Source organism: Rhinolophus sinicus, linkage group LG03, assembly GCF_036562045.2.
Source record: "Rhinolophus sinicus isolate RSC01 linkage group LG03, ASM3656204v1, whole genome shotgun sequence".
Classification (NCBI taxonomy): domain Eukaryota; kingdom Metazoa; phylum Chordata; class Mammalia; order Chiroptera; family Rhinolophidae; genus Rhinolophus; species Rhinolophus sinicus.
Genome location: NC_133753.1, coordinates 112146229 through 112165283, shown reverse-complemented (window position 1 = coordinate 112165283; position 19055 = coordinate 112146229). Strand labels below are relative to the sequence as shown.

The 19055-nt window shown below is 38.1% G+C and overlaps 1 protein-coding gene across 3 annotated transcripts in view; it reads left to right on the top strand.

The window, feature by feature from the left end:
- Positions 1-19055, top strand: part of MEGF10 (multiple EGF like domains 10) — a 155296-nt gene that overhangs the window by 24551 nt on the left and 111690 nt on the right. For all 3 annotated transcript variants that reach the window (XM_074328539.1, XM_074328540.1, XM_074328541.1), the window contains exon 2: positions 13385-13517. In XM_074328539.1, coding sequence (XP_074184640.1) covers positions 13402-13517 — 116 coding nt within the window. In that variant the 5' untranslated portion in view covers positions 13385-13401. The remainder of the gene's footprint in view (positions 1-13384; positions 13518-19055) is intronic.

The window sequence follows — 19055 nt, the reverse complement described above, 5'->3', positions numbered from 1 at the left end:
CCAAAGAGTTCTTAGAAGCACAGCCATTGAGAATTTGGTTCCATTGCTCTTTTGGGCCTAACTCCTGTACCTTCCTTTGTTATTTCTCTTGCCTGGCTCCTGGCTCAGCCTGGACCCTCCCTTTGCTGTTCCCAAATGTATGCTCATGGTCATCTCACTTCGACCAGAGTTGGGATGAATATGAGGTCCACAAAAATCATGACCAAATGTACCTCTGTTTAAGCAGGGCTACTTACTAAGAATAAAAGAATGCCAAATGAAAAGAAAGCGGTAAGCTTTTAAATGAATTTACAGAATAACAGACTATTAATTAAGCCTTTGAAAGGATCCATAGGTTCTCTTCAAAACAACATAAATTTTTTCTCTAATTAAAACAATATTTTTATAGCAAAGCTTTCATTGTTATATTTATAATCACTAGTAATGCAATCATTTTGTTGCAACTCCAGGATTTTTTTTTTGTGTGTGTGTAGTTCAGAAATTAAATGGTATAATCTTGACCTTCCATTTCTTTCCTTTTATATTGGAAAAAATTTTAAGCTGAGCTTTAAATTTTAATCGGAGGTTTATCTTTCCTATAGGTTACTCATTCAGTCAATCAGTCAGTAGTCAAGAACTTAAGTGCTCCATATGTGACAAGAACATGTAGAGAGGGCCGGACCGGTGGCTCAGGAGGCTGGAGAGCCATGCTCCTAATGCCGAGGTCACCAGTTTGATTCCCACATGGGCCAGTGAGCTGCACCCTCAACAGCTAAGATTGTGAACAACAGCTCTCCTTGGAGCTGGACTACTTGACCGGGCAGAGCTGCCGTGAGCTGCTGTGAGCGGCCGACTGACGACCGGCAACCGACTACCTCAGCTGGGGGAGCGCAAAGCTCATAATACCAGCATGGGCCAGGGAGCTGTGTCCTACACAACTAGACTGAGAAACAACAGCTTGAACCAGAGTCTGGGTGGAAGGTGGAGGGGGGAGGCGGAAAAAGGGGAAAAAAGAATTAAAAAGAAAAGTATGTAGAGAGATGAACAGTGTACTGTTTTGACATTAAGGAGTTTACTACTTAATGGAGAGATGTGTAAGAAAATGGTGAATAAAATAGTGTGTGTTACTACTCTGACAAAGTCCACATCATCTACTCCCAGGATGCCCCGGGGATTATGGGAGCAAAGAAGAAAGATGCTTAGATGGGCCTGGGAGCTCTTCTAAAAGAAAGTGACATTTAACTCTTGAAGAATGAATGAGAATTAAGTTGACAAGATAGTTAAGGGTATTTCAAGAAGAATGACCAGCATGGGGAAAGACATAGAGGAGTGAGAACATGTAATATTGTGTGAAATTCAAGCAGTCAGAATTGCTCAAGTGATGTGTAGAAGTGATATATACATGTGAGAACTTGCCGGGTGACAAGGCTGAACTCAGATCATCTTAAGTGAATGAATGACAGTTCGGACTTTATTGCAAAGGCAAGCACCTAAACACTTCTAAGTATGGGAGTGTGATGTTCTGATTTGTGTTTTGAAACAATTAGTGGCAGTATGGAGGACAAATTGGAAGTTGATTGGTAAAAAGGATAAACTGATCAAAGTGAAAAGCTCATCAAACGTTAGTGTTTCTAGGCCTTGGTTTTAAAACTTGCTATCAGTAAAACCTATCTATCTTTACAATAAGAAGTCGAACTAAAGGACTAATACTATTTAACTGCTTATTGCTGTATTTAGAATGTGGAATAAAACTAAATTAGTGATAAATGATAGAGACATACATTTCTCAACTCTTTATTTCATATTCCAATGTCAAAATAGAATTTAAAAACTTGATGACTCTTTTAGGAAAGCCAACCCAAAATTGGCCATTTCCTCATTCTTGATAAAAGTTTTTGCTAAAATACAAAAGTGATAAACAATTTAAAATGATGGAATCATAATAAGTAGGTACAATTGGCATCACAAGCTGAAATGAATTTAAAAATACTTTGGAAAGCAGATAAAATTGCCAAATGATATGTTTTTAAAAAGTTGTAAAATCATCCTAGAATATACAAAGCTTATAAATACATGAGGTAAGAGATGACAACTCTTGCAAGAATTTTGCCATTGTGAAATTAAGCCCCCCCAAAAAATGAAAAATAAATTAAGAAAAATATTTCCAATAAACAGATCAAGCATAATTTCTGAGAATGAGAAATAAAAAACTACAGTGCCCATAAAATTTGTAAAACTATGCCTTATTTCAAACTAACATGTGAAAGTCACCCCCCAGAACTTAAAAAAAATAAGGTATCTTAAGGTACTTTAAGAAACATAAGGAATGCAGAACTACCTCATGGTACATGTTAATTCTTGAAAAACCCATGACTTGAAATATATATATTTTTAACCGATTTTTATTTGTCCAACTTACCAATTCCAAATCTTGCTGGAGAAGACTTACCAGACTTAAATCTTTTTCTTTTTGAAACAAGTTTTTTGTTTCTTAAATTCTTTGTTCAAGTTCACATCCTCTCTATACTTTTTATTCTCTAAATTCATCCCTCCCTCCTCCCTTCCTCCCTCTTTCCCTCCCTTCTTTCCTTCGCCATCCTCTTTGCCAGGTGCTGTTCTAGGCACCAAGAATACCACAGAGAACCAAAAAGACGCTGTTGTACTGAAGAAATTGGGAGACGTCCGTTTATCTTTGATAGTCTTTTGTCACAGCCATTAACAAAACTTTTATGAAGTCTGTGTCTATTCTTCTCCTTCGATGTATACAGATCGAGTAGACATAACTCCACTGTGAGCCCCTCCTCCTTGGAATGAAAAGGAGAAGTCACAACCTGCCTTATTAAAGTATTGATCATTTCATCAATATTTTAGTGTTGAGCTTTTATAAGAACCCTAGGGCCTATAATTTGTATATTTGCATTCTGTGCAAACTGGCATCAGCCACTGAAAACAAATGTAATTGCGTTTTATTATATTTGTGCACAGCAATTTATAATGTTGTGCAAGAGAAACTGACAAGCTCTTGAATTTTGGCCCAAAATTAGCCTAAAGAGGAGCTATTTGTGAAACAGCTTTGTGACCTTGAGCATGCACTTAATTTCTCTGGATCACAGTATCATCATCTGTAAAATTAAGAGTATTGGCCCAGCTACCTGCTAATGGCTACGTTCACACAAAAGTCAACGGATTTTAGACATTCTAACAGTTTATAAAAAAAGCAAATGGAAAAGGACTCTTTTTAAAATAAGTTTGCTTGCTATTAAAGCTGCCTTTGGGGCTGATGTCTCCTAAAGGGAAATAAAGCAGAGAGAAAATGAGTGACAAGTCAGTGATCCAAGTTTGATGCTGAGTGAGACTAGAATTTACCTCAGTCTCTATTCCTTCCTGTCCCCATGGCATCTAGGTCCTGGATTTCCCTAAAAATGGCAGAGAAGGACATGTAAGGAGCTGCAGGGAAAGAAGAAGAGAGAATTATGGGTCATATGAATGAAGGAAGTAGTATGGAGAATGGCTCTTAATTTTTCTATCAATATGAGATTGTTCTCAAAGCTGTTATTCCGGGTCAGACAGGGTCACTTCTTGAATAAAAGATCTGTCTAGATGCCACAGGAAGTGGTGTTGCTACTTCAGCATGTGGCACTTTATCTACAAAACAAAGCCCTATTTTAAGAGTCATAAAGTTGGGGTTTGGGTTTTGGCTTCTTATATTTGCATGTATATGTGACTGGTGAGGAAGCGGAGGTGGGAGGGAGGGCTGCCGAAGCATTTTCTCCTGAATGTTCTGGCCAAATGCAACTTTGAATAATTATGTTCTTCCTCCTACTTCTACTTCCTCAGCAGTTTCCTCACATTTTGCCTCAAATCTTCAAAGCTTTTGACCGTGTGGGCTTAAAACCATAAGAATGCAAGTGTTCAGACTCCTTTGTGGCAATGCCTGCTGCAAGACTTGTCTGTGGTCACTGCATCCTGGTCTGGATTAGTGGTTCAGAACCGAGTAACTCTGGGGTGACTGGCAGTTGAGACCTGATGTCACCGATGATTTAAAACATCTGCACAGTACAAATGTGGAAATACCTTATGTACTTTCTAAATCAGATTCTCAGTTTGACCAGGAAACAGCTTGGTGACTTGGAGAATCTCACTTTTAATGAATTTGCATTTCAAGAAGCATTTATTGCTTCAATACACAGATGGAATAATATTTTAGGAAGGCTTGACTTGGATTGCTCAGCTGTGTCCCACTAGTGAGTATCTCAGGAGTTGAGGGTTAGCATAATGACCCAGAGTTAGGAGAACAGGTGACATATAGATGCCCCTTGTCATGCCACTGGTGGGGGCAGAATGAGTACTCTCATTCTTCCTACTGTAGCAGCATGTGCCATTGAAAAGGACCTTCCCAAGAGAGAGACCATGCGAATACGTAGGCTTCCCATTGTTTCTATCCTCCTCCCAACGCCATGTGCAAGTAAAGACCTAAGATTCTAATGACAGAGAATTATACTTTTTCCTCTTTCCATTTATTACAATTTGACTTTTCCTTCCTAAAGGTAATTGCCTTCTTTTGTCATTTACCTATTGCAATTGAATTTTTTCCCTCCTTACATTGTGTCAGGGGGTTGGTCAAAACTGAAATGTTCAGCTTCTTTAATCAGTATTGTTGATTGAAAGGGGGGAAAAAATCAATAAGTCTCCCTTTCCTCCTGGGCTGATCAAGTTCTATTTCCTGGTTCATTTTTCTTAAATCTGTTCACTCTTGAACTGCCTGAGGTCTCATAAAGTGCTTGGATATTTTACCTTGGGTAAATCTTAAACCATGATATTCAATACCATTCCTGATCTGGCTAAAAATTTCTCTTCCACTCGATTTTTCTAGTGGAAAATCTGTGTTTCTGTGTTTCAGACAATCTTGCCATTTGCCTCTCCCCCTGGGAAGTCGCTGTCTTGCCTTTGCTCTTACTACTTCTGGATGCAACCTCCCCTGCTCCATCTACCCAGCAAAATCTTCAATAATGCTATTTCTTATGCCCACTCAATAGTTGGAAATACTTTCTGAACTGCCATACTTATTTTGTAAACTTCTTTTGACCCTAATGATACTTTATGTTGCCTTGTCATTACCACCCAGGTGGTACTCCTCTCACATTAGATTATAAACTCTTTGAGGGCAAAGATGGTCTTCACCAATGTTTGGTGACTGAAAGAACACGTTTGTTCTTTAGCAAAGGCTTGGAAAAAAATTTGTGAAAGATTGTTAACATAATTACTTTTTTAGGATAGTTGATGAAAATTGAATTAGGTCTGTAGATTAGATGGTAGTATTGCAAATTTCCTCATTTGGATAATTGTGTTATAATTATATAGGTGAATGCCCTTATTCTTAGGAAATGTACATTAAAGTATTTAGAGACACAGGGGCATGGTATGTACACATTACTCTCACATGGTTAAAAATATGCATATATGTTTCGTATATATGTGTACGAGCGTAGATAGAGTGTGATAGAGTAAATGTGGCAAAATGTTAGCAACTGGTGAGTCTGGGTGAAGGGAATTCTTTGTTCTATTTTTGTAACTCTCAAATTTGAAATTATTTCAAAATAAAAAGTTAAAAAATAAGATAATAGTTAAATTTTATATACCATCTAATCAGAAGTAATCATAGAAAACCAGTTCAAATGCAGGAAAATAAAAGAAATAGCTATTTATAGGTGAAAGAGTAACCCAGAGAAGAATACAGGATGCATTCATTTAATGTTTTATACTTGACCTGCAGCACAGAGCACATGATGAACTCTCCAAATAATTGTGAGACAGCTCAATTCTTCTAGATAGTTAAAAGCTAACTGGTTAAGGATAAATAGCAGGAAAATCTGGGGCAGTGCTTTGTGTGGAAAAGCAGCAGATGCATCTCAAAACAGTCGTTGTGAGGGTCATGCCTCTAGGAACAAAATAATTCAAACTGTAATTAGAAGATGATGGGCTCTTGCCAGGAGTTAGAATGTAGGGAAAAGATTTCAGAATCATTGGAGGTGTTTTCTTCTGTGTACTACTGTTACGGGAGATGCTAGAAAATAGTGGGTATTTTTCAGAGCTATTTTGGAAGTCAAACAAAATATTTTTGGTATGGACATATTGAAATACAGGCATATTTATTATCCATTGCTGTGTATAAATTACCTCAAAACTTAGTGGCTTAAAACAACAAACATTTATTATTGCATAGTTTTTGTGGGTCAGGAATTTGGAATAAGCTTAGCTGGGGGTTCTGGTTCAGGGTCTCATGAGGTTGTAGTTAGTATGTCAGCAGGGTCTACAGTCACCTGAAGGCTTGACAGGGGCTGGAGGATCTACTCATATGGCTGTTGTTAGGAGGCTTCAGTTCCTCGCTGTTTTGATCTCTTCATAGGGCTGCTTGAGCGTCCTAATGACAAGGCAGCTGACTTCCTGGATAACGGTGATCCAAAAAGCAAAATGGAAAGTGGGATGCCTTTGATGGCCTAGGTTTAGAAGTATAACTCTGGCATTTTTGCCATATCCTATGGGTGACACAAGTCTACTATATTCCTTGTGAATGGGCTTACTCAAGGATGGGCTCACTGACGACTGTCCTGGAGGCTGGCTATAGCCATAGGGGATAAATAGGGCTGCCAAAGCTTAGTTGTTGAAAAAAAGGACGAAAGACTACATTTTATAAAGGGGATAAAAGAACTTTTTTTGGTGGACAGGCCAAAAGAAAAATTAGGACCCTTCAGGTTGAGAAGAATGAATGGATATGTTATTGGGGAATATTAAATATTGAGAAATTTAGGAAAACAAATGTTATTTTATTTACCAAATTCTGGAATGAGAAGTAGTGTTTGAAGTGTCTTTTTCTGTCAAAAAAGAGATACATTATTTTCCCAGTAGAAGCTCAATAGAATCAACTGAGAAAATATAACTGGGATTCAGAATGGTTTAAACCCAAAACAGTTGTCCCTAATATCAACCATATTTTCTATTATTTCTCCCAGTCCCGCCAATTCTTTCTTTCATTGGTTTCTCGTGTGCTTCCCATTCCTTAGGCTACCGCCCTGGGACAGGCAGTTCCACTCAACACCTGCATGCACTAACCTCCACCCACTTACTTTGCCTGGAGTCTCTTTCCCTTGGGATTTTGCACACCTTCTCAGTGTTACTTTCCAAAAGACCTCTTTCATCAAATAATGCACCCTGCTCAAAGACTTAAGTGTATTCCACAGCAGACAAGAAAAAATCGTCTGAACTCCTTAGCCTGGTGCTCAAGACCCTTCGTCACTGAGTCCACCTACTTTTCTAGCACTGCCTCTCAAGATTGCTTAAGAGCTCCTGCTCTCCATCCTCAAAGCCTGGCTCACACCTTTCTCTTTGCATCATGGCCCATGGTTTCCATTTACCCAAAGGCTTCCTGTTATCCAGATGTGATGATGAGGACAGGTCGCAGACATTGTAGTCATCAGCCAGACTTGCTCGAATCTCTGCTCTGTTTTAACTGTGTGATTTCAGGTGAAACATTTGATCTCAGCCAATGAGATTGCATATGTGAGGTGGGAGGCATGAGATAGGCCTTCAGTGATTTCTAGTTCTTTTTCTTTCACAAGCTTCGTTCAAGTTGGACCAGTTTCATGAGCCTTCACTGCTCACTTTGATGTTTTCCCCCTTCTCTTAAAACTCTAGCAATTTATTTCTACATTGACTCATTTGACAAATAATCATATCTTACTTATAATTTTTCTCCCAAGTAAATTTTGAACTACTGAGGGCAGTGACCATGCCTGATAAATCACAGTAGTCCCCACAGTTGCTTGCACTGTAGATCATTAGTGAATATCGTTTGTGGATTTTTCCCCCCTATATTTTGGTGATGGATTCACAGGCACATTGTAGAATACTTACCAATGTTGATGACAAGTGGGTGACCAGTGTCTCCCCCAAACTACCCCTTAATGCCACCTAGATAGGGAGTGTGTGGTTGGCTGGTTAAGTAGGTGAAGCTGTACCTCTGTGTTCCCACAGCAGTGTCTTCTGGGCTTAATTGTGGCTGCATCATACTTTACTGAAATGGTCCATTTGTGGTCATTGTCGGAATAGTCTGGTGAGCTCCCTCAGGGTGGGTACCTCAGTACCCACCTGGCATCCTCAGGGCTTTGCCCAGTTTGTGCTTGATGTGAAGTGCCCAGTGAATACCACACTGCTACTGAACACTCACTTCATGCAATATTTACGGATTTGGGGGGTTGTTTATGAAATCATTATAAGTTTATAAAATAAGATTTGAGAATTTTTAAAAATTAATGTTAATAGCCATACCCATTTAACTTATATTCTTAGATGCTTCCAAGGAATGCTGTGTGACTGCTGTTACAACATGACTTAATTTGACTTAGAATATCTTTGTTGTGGTAATTGATGTTGACAAAATGACATGAGGCCCCCTAGACAAAAAGTATATGTAATATCACTTGTCCTGCTTCAAATGAATAGTTATACTTGGGAAAAGCAATATGCTATTAGAATAACTAGCTTTGGATGGTGAAAATAGAAATCATGACAGTGCCTCAAGGATTTATTTTTATCAGCAAAGTAGTATTTCCAGGGAAGTCCTCAAGTGAGGTGGTTCTCAGGGCAACCAGCAAGTGTTACTCTTTTGACCTCTTTAATACTCTATTAATACTGTTATTTGGGCCAGCCCGGTGGTTCAGGTGGTTGGAGTGCCTATCTCCTACGTAATGCCCAAGTGGCGGGTTTGATTCCCACATGGGCCAGTGAGCTGCGCCATCTACAGATAAGATTGTGAACAACAGCTCTCTCTGGAGCTGGGCTCCCTTGAGTCGCCGGAGGTTGGTGTGTGCTTTGGTGGGCTACTGTGAGCTGCGACGGGCAACCGACTGCCTCAGCTGGGAGGCAGAAGAAAGGGGAGGAAATATTGTTCTTTAATACTCTATTGATAGGCTCAAAGCTCCAGGAAGAACACAGCACACTATTTTCTGCCCCACGTGGGCAGCCTTTCTGAAGTAGTACAGGGAATAGCTAGTTACATACTTTATAGATAACATGATAGAGTGATCAAGTGAAACAGGTAGCTGCTGGTATCCAGGGAGTGGGGGTGCGAAATTGTAGAAATGTGGCTATACTTCATCAAGAAATTAGTTTTCATTTAGAGAACTGTGAGAGGATTTTAGGGAAATGAACTTGAGAAAAAAAAGGGGTGAGGGCACCCAAGTTGTTTCTATGTGCGCACTTCATGATTCTAGGAAGGAAATCGATTTTAGAACCAGAAAGAATCATCTGGAATCATTTATCCTTCTGTTGTTGCAAAAATAAATTAGCAAGTCAACGCTCCATTATTTATTTCTCTCTAACACCCTGGTAAAGCAACTACTCGCTGTCATCAGAACCCAGACTCATGCATTGTATTTTATTCAACCCGGTTATTTACAGAGGTTTTTGTGGTAGAAGCAGCAGAGCCTGTCTTCCTAGAAGTAGGTGGCAAGAGTTAAGTCTGCCTGCTGTGTTTCCTCTTTCTAAGAGGAGCATCTTAGCCATGCTAATCAGTTGTACTGATTTTCTGTTTTGATTTTTCCATAATAATTAAGTGAATGATATGGAATGCAATCAAGTTTGGCACTAGGGGGTTCATGCAAATGACTGTGTTTTTTTTCACATTTTGAATTTATTTAAATGGAACCAGAAGGAAAGTTATTTGAAGACGAAGACCGAGTGGGTGGAGTAGCTTAACACCCAATTTGGAGTTTTGAATATTTTCAAAATGTCTGTTTTAATGAAGCAAATCACCACGGTGTTAGCTTTTTTTGTCAATTGAAAAATGGTGTTTTTGTTTTTAAAGATTGTATTTTGTTCTCATTTGCTCTCCAAGGGGAAGATTATAGTGTAAGACAAGATAACACAGCTTAAAAGAGAGAAAAGAGGAAGAAAAATGTATTGAACTTTCTTCCTTCAAGGTTGACATAAAGGGAAAAAAGTACCCACATTTACTCATCAAAACCTATAGAAGAAAACAAATAAAATAGGGCAAGAGTATATGTAATGTCTTATCCACTTTTTATTTGGATAATTAAGCAAGATGGAACACAATGAAAGGTTTCATTCCTATAGTTCTTTACAGTTCATCGGCATATTTGTGAATTATCTTCTCCATCTACCATATATATAACATTTGAATTATTTTCTTAACTGGTTTTTACCAGTTTATGTGAGTTTGCATGATCCCAGCATCTTGATCTAGCAATTGTCTTTCTTTGCTTTTGACATTTTATACTTTAATATAGATTATTCTAGAACTCAGTTAATTTTCTAATTTTAATTTGGAAAATGCTTTGGTAATAAGAAGCCAAGTGAAACATATATACTAGTACATTTTTTTAATGTACTGATATTTTCTCTTCATAAACACAGCCAGCAGCTTTGCAGTGCAGTTTGATTTTTCTGTGTGCCGAATTTCAAAAGCAATGAGGTGGTGACCAAATTCTGCTCCCCCCCATCCCCTTTGAAAAGTTAAAGCCTTCAGAGAGCAATGCATCAAGTGTGAAGCAAGAAGGGATACAAAAGATTAGTATGACAATTTTTATATTAAAAGAGAACACACAGACTCATCCTTTTAGTTGGCAATTTGATTCATTGCTTACAGCAATTTCTAACTTTACAGACTAAACATTTCTAATTGGGAAATGGGTGGTTTAAGTCTGAGGTGGTGACTCAGGATATAAACTTTTCAGTTTGGGGTAATTGTGAGTAGATGGCAGATTACTGCTGACCAGCCCTGTTTTGTCTTTGAGGAAAGAATGAAAGTGTTTCACACTTCATTGAAATGAAATACTTTCCTGATATAGATAAAGCAATGAGACAGAGAAATACTATTGACCATGCTTATTTGTTACAATCAAATATATTAAAGGTTCTCTTATTTTGATGGATGAGGAAAACACTAGCAGTGTTTTCAACTGTGAAATGAGGATAATAAAAATACCTACTTAGGTAAGTTAATGTGGGGATTAAATAGGTAAATCACATGGAAGGTTCAGCACTGCGTCTGGCAACAGAAATCATTCAGGAAATGTCAGCTGTTAATTATCGTTACTTTTTTAGGCATTCCTGTTAAGTGGAATAGCTTCATTAGTTATATAATGTTAAGTTGCACATTTTACAACTTCATGAGGGTTAGCCTGTGAGAAACATCAATCATTTAAATTAACTTATAAGCCATATTTTGGTACCCATTTACGTTTTATGTGTTGGAATTATTTCATGACGATTGAAATGCCCTCTAAAAATTTCACAACTTCTTGTAAGTGGCTTACACCATCTTTGAATTATCCTACAAATGAACATGTTTTCTTTATTCCAAATCAAACATTTTCTTTGGTTTTAGATCCCGTGGCGTTAGACATGACTTCCCATAATATAGTAATATTTAAAGTACTTGTCCTTATAAACAATCTTGATTTTGAAGAATTTAGTACTTCTTCATTTGATCTATGAGTATTCTCTTGAATTTGAAGGGTAGACTATTTCCTAAGGTTGGGTTTTTGTTGGTATTGTTGTTTATGTGTCTGTTTTAAGATAAACTTATCTTTTTAAACCACAAGATTATTATTCAATCAAATTGGTTCCCAAACATGAAAAACTGGTAACCTCATGGTGTGGAAAGTTAGTATAACGTCTCAAAATGCCACCCCTCACCCAGGAAATAAATGCTTTAGTCACATAATCTGGCCTGTTTTTGCAGGTTTCACTAGTTTACCAATAGGCAAGTTAATTTTAATCAATTATATGATTAATTTTAATTAGTTAATGCTCATTTTCTTTTTAATTAGTAAATGGATCAGCTATTTCTAATTCCATGTCCATTATTATAATGAGTATATAAAATCATTTTATATAGTGTGACAAACTTTTCCTTCTTATTAAGTGCTGAGTTCCTGGAGATGACGAGGCGGGTATGATTTCCAGATGCAGTCATTACAACTGTTACACACTTGAGCTGACCTCGCACATTGTAGGTGTTCAATAAATGCCCACAGAGGACTTCATCTGAATATCTCATAGGAGCCTCAGACTTGACATACAAGCTGTGAATTAAAGCTTCATCCCCCCAGAGGAGGAGGTCTTCTGTGTTTCCCACTTCTTTGAGGGGCACACCGTCCATCCAAGGGTCTATACCAGAAGTCCCTCCTCTCGCTTACTCCTATATTCAGTCACCAAGTGATGTTAACTCCTAAAAATGTCCCAGACTCAATTCCCTGCAACCCCAATGTTGCTTCCTTAGTTCACCCACAGTCCTGTCTCACCTGACCTCCCTTACCTGACCTCCCTCTTACAATCTCCTCCTGCAGGTCACTCTCCCCTGCATACAGACTGATCTTTCTAATGTCTCTCTACACCCTTTACTAGCCTCTCTTATCCTTGGATGAATTTCACATACTTTGCAGTGATTTATGAAATCCCTTGTGATGTGCCCCCTGTCTCTTTCTTCAGCTGACTGAATTTGAGCTCCCTAAGTGTGCCTAACCCCCCGCCCCCTTACCTCCAGTTCCCTCTGCCTGGAAGTTCTCCCTTCTATCTCCTTTGCTGGCCTGTTTTGCAAACATGTTGCTGTTTGTTTTTCTATTATGGTCTCTCTTCCTCTCAGTAATACCGGGTCTCATTTGCTCTAATACTGACCTCCAAAGAGCTTTACACTTTTTTCTATGCACCTATGTAGAAACCTCTGTGTGATAGCTGGTTTTGTTTCTATTCAGCAGGTGGAGAAACTGAAGCACTGAATATAAGAAATGTATGTCATGATTATTAAATCATAAACACCTTCATGAGAGACAGGAACCATATCTGTACTTTATGTCCAGTGTCTGCCCCGTGCATTGGATAGAGTATGTATTCAGTACACATTGAATGAATTATTGAATAAATCTCAGTGTGAGCCTGAGGTGCCTCTCTCTTGGTCAATGGAGCTTCTGTTTCATCATTTATCCTCCAGGACAAATGAGGCCAAATTCCTCTGTGAGCCCTCTTCTTCCAGAAGGGAAATATGCCTGGTGAGAGAATCTGGAAGGCTGTGTTGCTCTGAGTCGTTTGGGTAGATTCCTTTAATGTTAGCTGGCATGAATGAGAAGCACTTTTGTTGCGGTGGCAATTAGTGATGATTTGCACATTTTAGTAATTTACAAAACGGTAGGCATCCTGCACTACATAAGAAGTACCTCTCTCTCCTGGACCGCGAAATCTGGTGACCCATCTATTTGAATACATGGCTTGTTATGCATGTTTCAGCCCTGGTGACAACTGGTACCGGATGCTTGCTGTACTGAAAGGAATTCTGTTTGGGCCATTTTAATGCATCTCTAATTTGGATTTTTTTTTTTTTTTCTTGTAGGTTGTGTTTCAGACAAAATGGTTATTTCTTTGAACTCTTGCCTGGGCTTTATCTGTTTATTATTGTGCCACTGGATAAGGAGAGCATGTCCTCTGAATCTTGAAGACCCTAATGTCTGTAGCCACTGGGAAAGGTAATAGTTCTGAAAGTAATCTGAGAAATAATTTCTGATAAGTTCCTTTATATACTATCCTTATCAGTCTGATATATAAAATTAGGATTTGAGAAGAGATCGTGAAATGACTTTTATGTAAAAATAATTAGTTATGACTAATAAATACTATCCTTATCAGTCTGATATATACAATTAGGATTTGAGAAGAGATCGTGAAATGACTTTTATGTAAATATCATTAGTTATGACTAATAAATTGGGTAGTATTAATCACCTTGGTCTTATAGAATACCTATTACATTAGAAAAAACTTGAAATATTGATTCTTGCACAGGTGTAATTGTACAATTCAGGGAAAACATTAATACCTCAATTAAAACGAGCTTCCTCAGGTCTTCTTGTCCCTGCTTAGAATCTATTTACAATAATTTGGGGAAGTTAGACTTCTGTATGGGAACCAATGAGTGAGTACTGGAAGACAGTATGTAATAATGTACTTAAATGTTGAAATCTATGGCTTAAAAAAATTGTGCTGAGGTGACCTGAAAAGGGAGACATGATTTTTAGAGGACCTGGCAAAGCTGCCTGGAGGTAGTGTCACCTGAGATGTTCTTAAAGAACTGAATAAGATGAATGGTAGCAGGGACCAGGAGGGGTAGCTTGAAACCAGTGCCATGCGGACATCTAAAGGCCGTGCCCTCCAACATTAGAATCGGTACAGTATTGGAGGAGGGCAAGAGTGAATAGATTACATGAGAGCAGATGATGTAGTGTCCAGATCTGGGCAATTTGCAGTAGGAACCGCAGAGGAAGTACAAACAATAAGTCATTCTCAGGGATCCTGTAGTCCCTTTTGGAACACAAAAATAGCACAAACCATCTAGGGGCACTGCAGTACAATTATATGCAGTCTCTAATATACTCTGCTCTAATGTGCTACTTGTATTGCTAAGAAAGTATCTTTATCCCAAAATAACATTGCAAATGCACGTTTTTCAAACAAATAGAAGATGCCAAGTACTAGAGAGTAATATGTATTGTTAATAGCTGTAAGTGAAATGACATCAAACTTTTGGTCTTTTTCCTGTCACCTACAGCACCATGACTAATACCCCAAAGAGCACACATTCTAATCATTGTTGTCACCCACTGGTAAGATGCACAGAGCTCAGAGCCTATCAAGACAGCAGCTCATTCTAGGGGCACACTGGTTCCTTACTTACAATGTTATTTTTTGACGAGGGCTTGTTCCCATCTCCACTGGCAGTATTACAATCAGGGTAGCAAAAATATATTTTCCTAATTGATCAATTGATTTATATATCACTATGAAACTTTAAGCTGTGGAGGAAATATGTATATGTAATAAAGTTCTATATTTTTGTGGCATTAACTATATTATACAGAATTTAAGAGGACGGAATCGCCTATTAATTATCTTTATAATCTTCATAGCACCTTTCGTAAAACATTTCACCAACAAAGTGCATAATATTTATTAAAGTAATAAAAAAGTAATCAATTAATACATGAATGGGTACATATCAAATTTAGGAAAGGGAGTGTCCACTGGTGGTTGAACTTCTTGGAGGATGATAGCTTAGGAATGGGAGGAAAAACCGATTTGTAAGATACCATGAAATGGACGTCAACAGATCTTGGTAAGACATTGACTATCGGATGTGAGGGAGGCAGGAAAGGCTGAGATTTAGAACCTGCTGGGTAATACAGTGGGGGGTGTCATTGTACATATGGAAAAATAAAAGGAAGAGAGTTGATTTGACAGAGAAAAGATTAGTGAGGTTTACTCTGTTGTGTTCATAAGATCAGTCTGAAATATGGGCCTGGAAATGTTTGGGAATGTGGATTTGAGAGCATGATGAGATGTGAACAGGTGAACTGTCTGAGGGAAAGGCTATAAAGAGAAAAGAATCCAAGACTACAAGTAATCTAGCTCCCACTCAAACATACACATTTTTTCCTGATTCCTTGCTCAATATTTAACCAAACTTGCTGACACTTTACATTGGCTTGTTCACTCTTGATGAGGCCCTGTGTCTAAAACATTGCCTTGCATACGGCACATGCTCAGTAAATAATTGTTGAATGAATTTTCACTTTCTGATAGGAAATAAAGTTACTAATATGGACATCAGTTGGGGGAGTGGGAGAGAGGGAGAGACAGATAAAAGGCACATTCATTTTTAAACATAATATAATTCCACTGTTGCACAAGTAATTAGAGTAACCTCTAAAATACTCACTAATGGGGAGGGAAATTGGGCATGAAAAAAACAGAGAAATGATGGAGATTTTTTCCTGACTATTTTTTCTATGAACTGCTAGAAAGAAGCATTGACTGCTACAATGTTCTTGTTGATAGATTTCCTGTTACAAGGCTAAATAATGAATCTTTGAAGAAAGGTGAAAGAAAGCAGAATTATTTTGACAAGAATGGAGAAAAGAGCATGAATTAAAATGATCAAGTAAAGGTGCAATGACAGGTTCTTCTGTATTTTCAAAAACTGAAATAGGCTTGAATGTGGAGAGGATGATTCGCTTCAAGGACAAAATTCTTGTCAGTGGGGCTCAATAGGGCTCATTGTGGGCATTCCTTATCCTAAAACCCACCTGTACCCAATGGTTCCGAGCCATGGAACCACCTGAAGCCTTGCTTCTCAGAGTGTGGTCTGTGGAGCTGGGGTGTAAGCATCTCACGGGAGCTTGTTGGAAATGCAGAGTCTCAGGCCCTGCCCCAGCCCCACTGAATGATTTATTATCAAATAAAAGTATACCTCATTTTAATGCAGCAATTCTGATTCTCAGAAGTTGCCCCTAAAATGAAAGTAAGGAAAATTAAATCATTTAAGATACACAAGGTATGCTTGGTAGTAAATGAATTCTATACAGCATCCTTTTGGAAAATGAATAAATCCACAAATCATCTGTTCCTTCTCCCCACCCCCTTTCCCTGTTCTGTAAATTTAAGTTCTTCCGATTATTGGGGTTTCTTCTAAAGAAGGCGCAAATAAAGAGAAGCCATTCTTCGCCCCACCAACCCCTGGGGGTGGACCACAGAACTGGTAGTCATTGAAGCAGCAGTTCTGAAGGGAGCAGAGATACAAAATCATGATTATTACCATAACTGATTAAAGTAACAAGATAATTTAAGCAGATAAAAATGTAATTAACCACTTTGGAACGTGTCCAAGTGATGATAGCTTTTTTTTCCCCCTTGTTCTTTGACCTTAAATTAAATCTTGCTGGGGTTCTTCCCCGGATAATACTTAATAAGTTAAAATCACGGTGATGATATGTTTTCAGGGTATTTGAGAAGATTAAACAAACAAGCAGAAAGATAAAGGGTTTTTGCCTCTCCATGCTTAAAATAGTGCAGAATTGAGATCAGATTCCTTCTATACCACAGTTTACCACTCACTGACTGCTTTAGAAGCTTCAGATCTTTTAGTGACATCTCAGAGGAGACAGACGGGCAGTATGGTGTTTGGGCTGTGACGTTAGTTCTGTCTCTAGACGGCCCACTAGCACTGGGGGCTCAGTGTTGCTCATTTGTGATGCAAACGGGAGTGGACTGGACAATTGAAAGATTCCTTCCCTTTAAGAGCAGCTGCTGATGAATGTGACGGTGTGGATGGTTAGCAGAGGTGCTATTTAAGTCCTAGTAACAGCAGCCCAGCCACTGTATGAGGAAGCAGTGATGAACACCAGAGCGGGAAGGCCCATTGTCGAGGACATTTCCCTCCGGGTGGAAGCACACAGCTTCCAGAAAGTGGCCCCTGGGAAAGTGACGACTTAATTGTCTAATAATAGATGGGTGTTGAGTAAATGAGATGTAGTCACTTATGGAGTATTTGGCGGTCAGAATTTGAAGGCTACTGACTAACGTGGAAAAACGCTTATAATGCATTCATATGTCCTCTTAAGTTTCAAAAGCAGGTTTCAAAATCATGTGCATGGTATGATTATAAGAATGTAAAAAGGAAAACTAAACTAAAACTATAAACCCCTAGAGACTCTAAAGAAGTACAGTAAAATGCTATTGATGGTGGTGTAAAAGTTAATGGAATTCTCTCCATCTCTTTTTTAAAATTTATTTTTCAAGTTTTGTAGTGTGACTATACTACCATTAAAAATGAAAAAAAGAGAGAAAGATGGTATAGAAGAAAAAGAACATATATAAAGAGAACACAAGAAAAAATAAATTTGGATTGAAAAGAATTTAAAACCCTTCTCCTGTAAACTTAAGTAGAAGCTTGTTTCTGGCCACTGTGAAAAGTAATTTATATTCAGTCAATTCTGAATGGAGTTTGAGCCTCTGAATAATTTTAAACTTTTATTTATTGTTAGTGTGTTTTTCTAGGACCCATCAGCTCCAAGTCAAGTAGTTGTTTCAATCTAGTTGTGGAGGGCGTAGCTCACAGTGGCCCAGGCGGGGATTGAACCAGCAACCTTGTTGTTAAGAGCACTGCGCTCTAACCAACTGAGCTAACCAGCCGTCCCCCTCTGAATAATTTTAATGCAAAGAGTCAAGATTGAAGAGAAATGCTCAAAACAGTGAACTTTATACCTTTGTATTTACACACACACACACACACACACACACATACACACAGAGGGTACCAAAAAAATGTATACACATTTTAAGAAAGGGAAAAAAAAAACTGTATTAAAATTATAATACAATGAATGACACTAGCATTCATTTGATTAAAGCCATCTTTTGAGTGAACATCATACTACACATTGCTACTATAATTCAACTTTAAAAAGTAATACATAGATAATATCTCTTAAAATATGTGCATTTTTTGGCACCCCCATATCTGTGAAAGCCATATCACATTATTTTCAGTATTTACATGCTGGCCTCTCTTGAGAGCTCTTTGAGAGCACAAATTGCATAGGAATTGTTCAATCAATGTTTGTCCAACTGGAATCCTGAATGGTTTGATTACTCTTTTATAGAGGAGACCTTTCTTTATATCTTAAAACCAGAGAAACAGTCTACAAATGTATACAGTTGGTGAGCAGCAAGTGGCAAGAGGAATTTCCTGGACTTGAACATTTCCTCTTATTTAAGCAATCTTCTAGACTGCTAGAAATTAGTGAAAACATTTTTCACATATGCTTGTGGAGTAACTTGCCCTCCCCACATCGAATGGGATGTGTTTGGCCGAGACCCAGTTGTTGATGATCACTTTTGCTCTAAGGCATTCAGACCTTAACAACATAACATGGCCTTTGGAATTTTATGGAATACTGCATCAGGTCTAGTTCCAACAAACTAATTCAGTTAAGCTAAATTTAGTACTGTAGAGCCTTGTAGAATGCATTTTTCCCCACACTCGCATTAATTTAGAGTGGCTTCTTTTTCATTCCTATAGCACATGTGGAAAGTTATTCTATTTTAGATGATTGGATAAAGAACATATATACATGTATACAATGGAATATTATTCAGCCATAAAAAAGAATGACATCTTAACCATTTGCAACAACATGGATAGACCTAAAGGATATTATGCTAATTGAAAT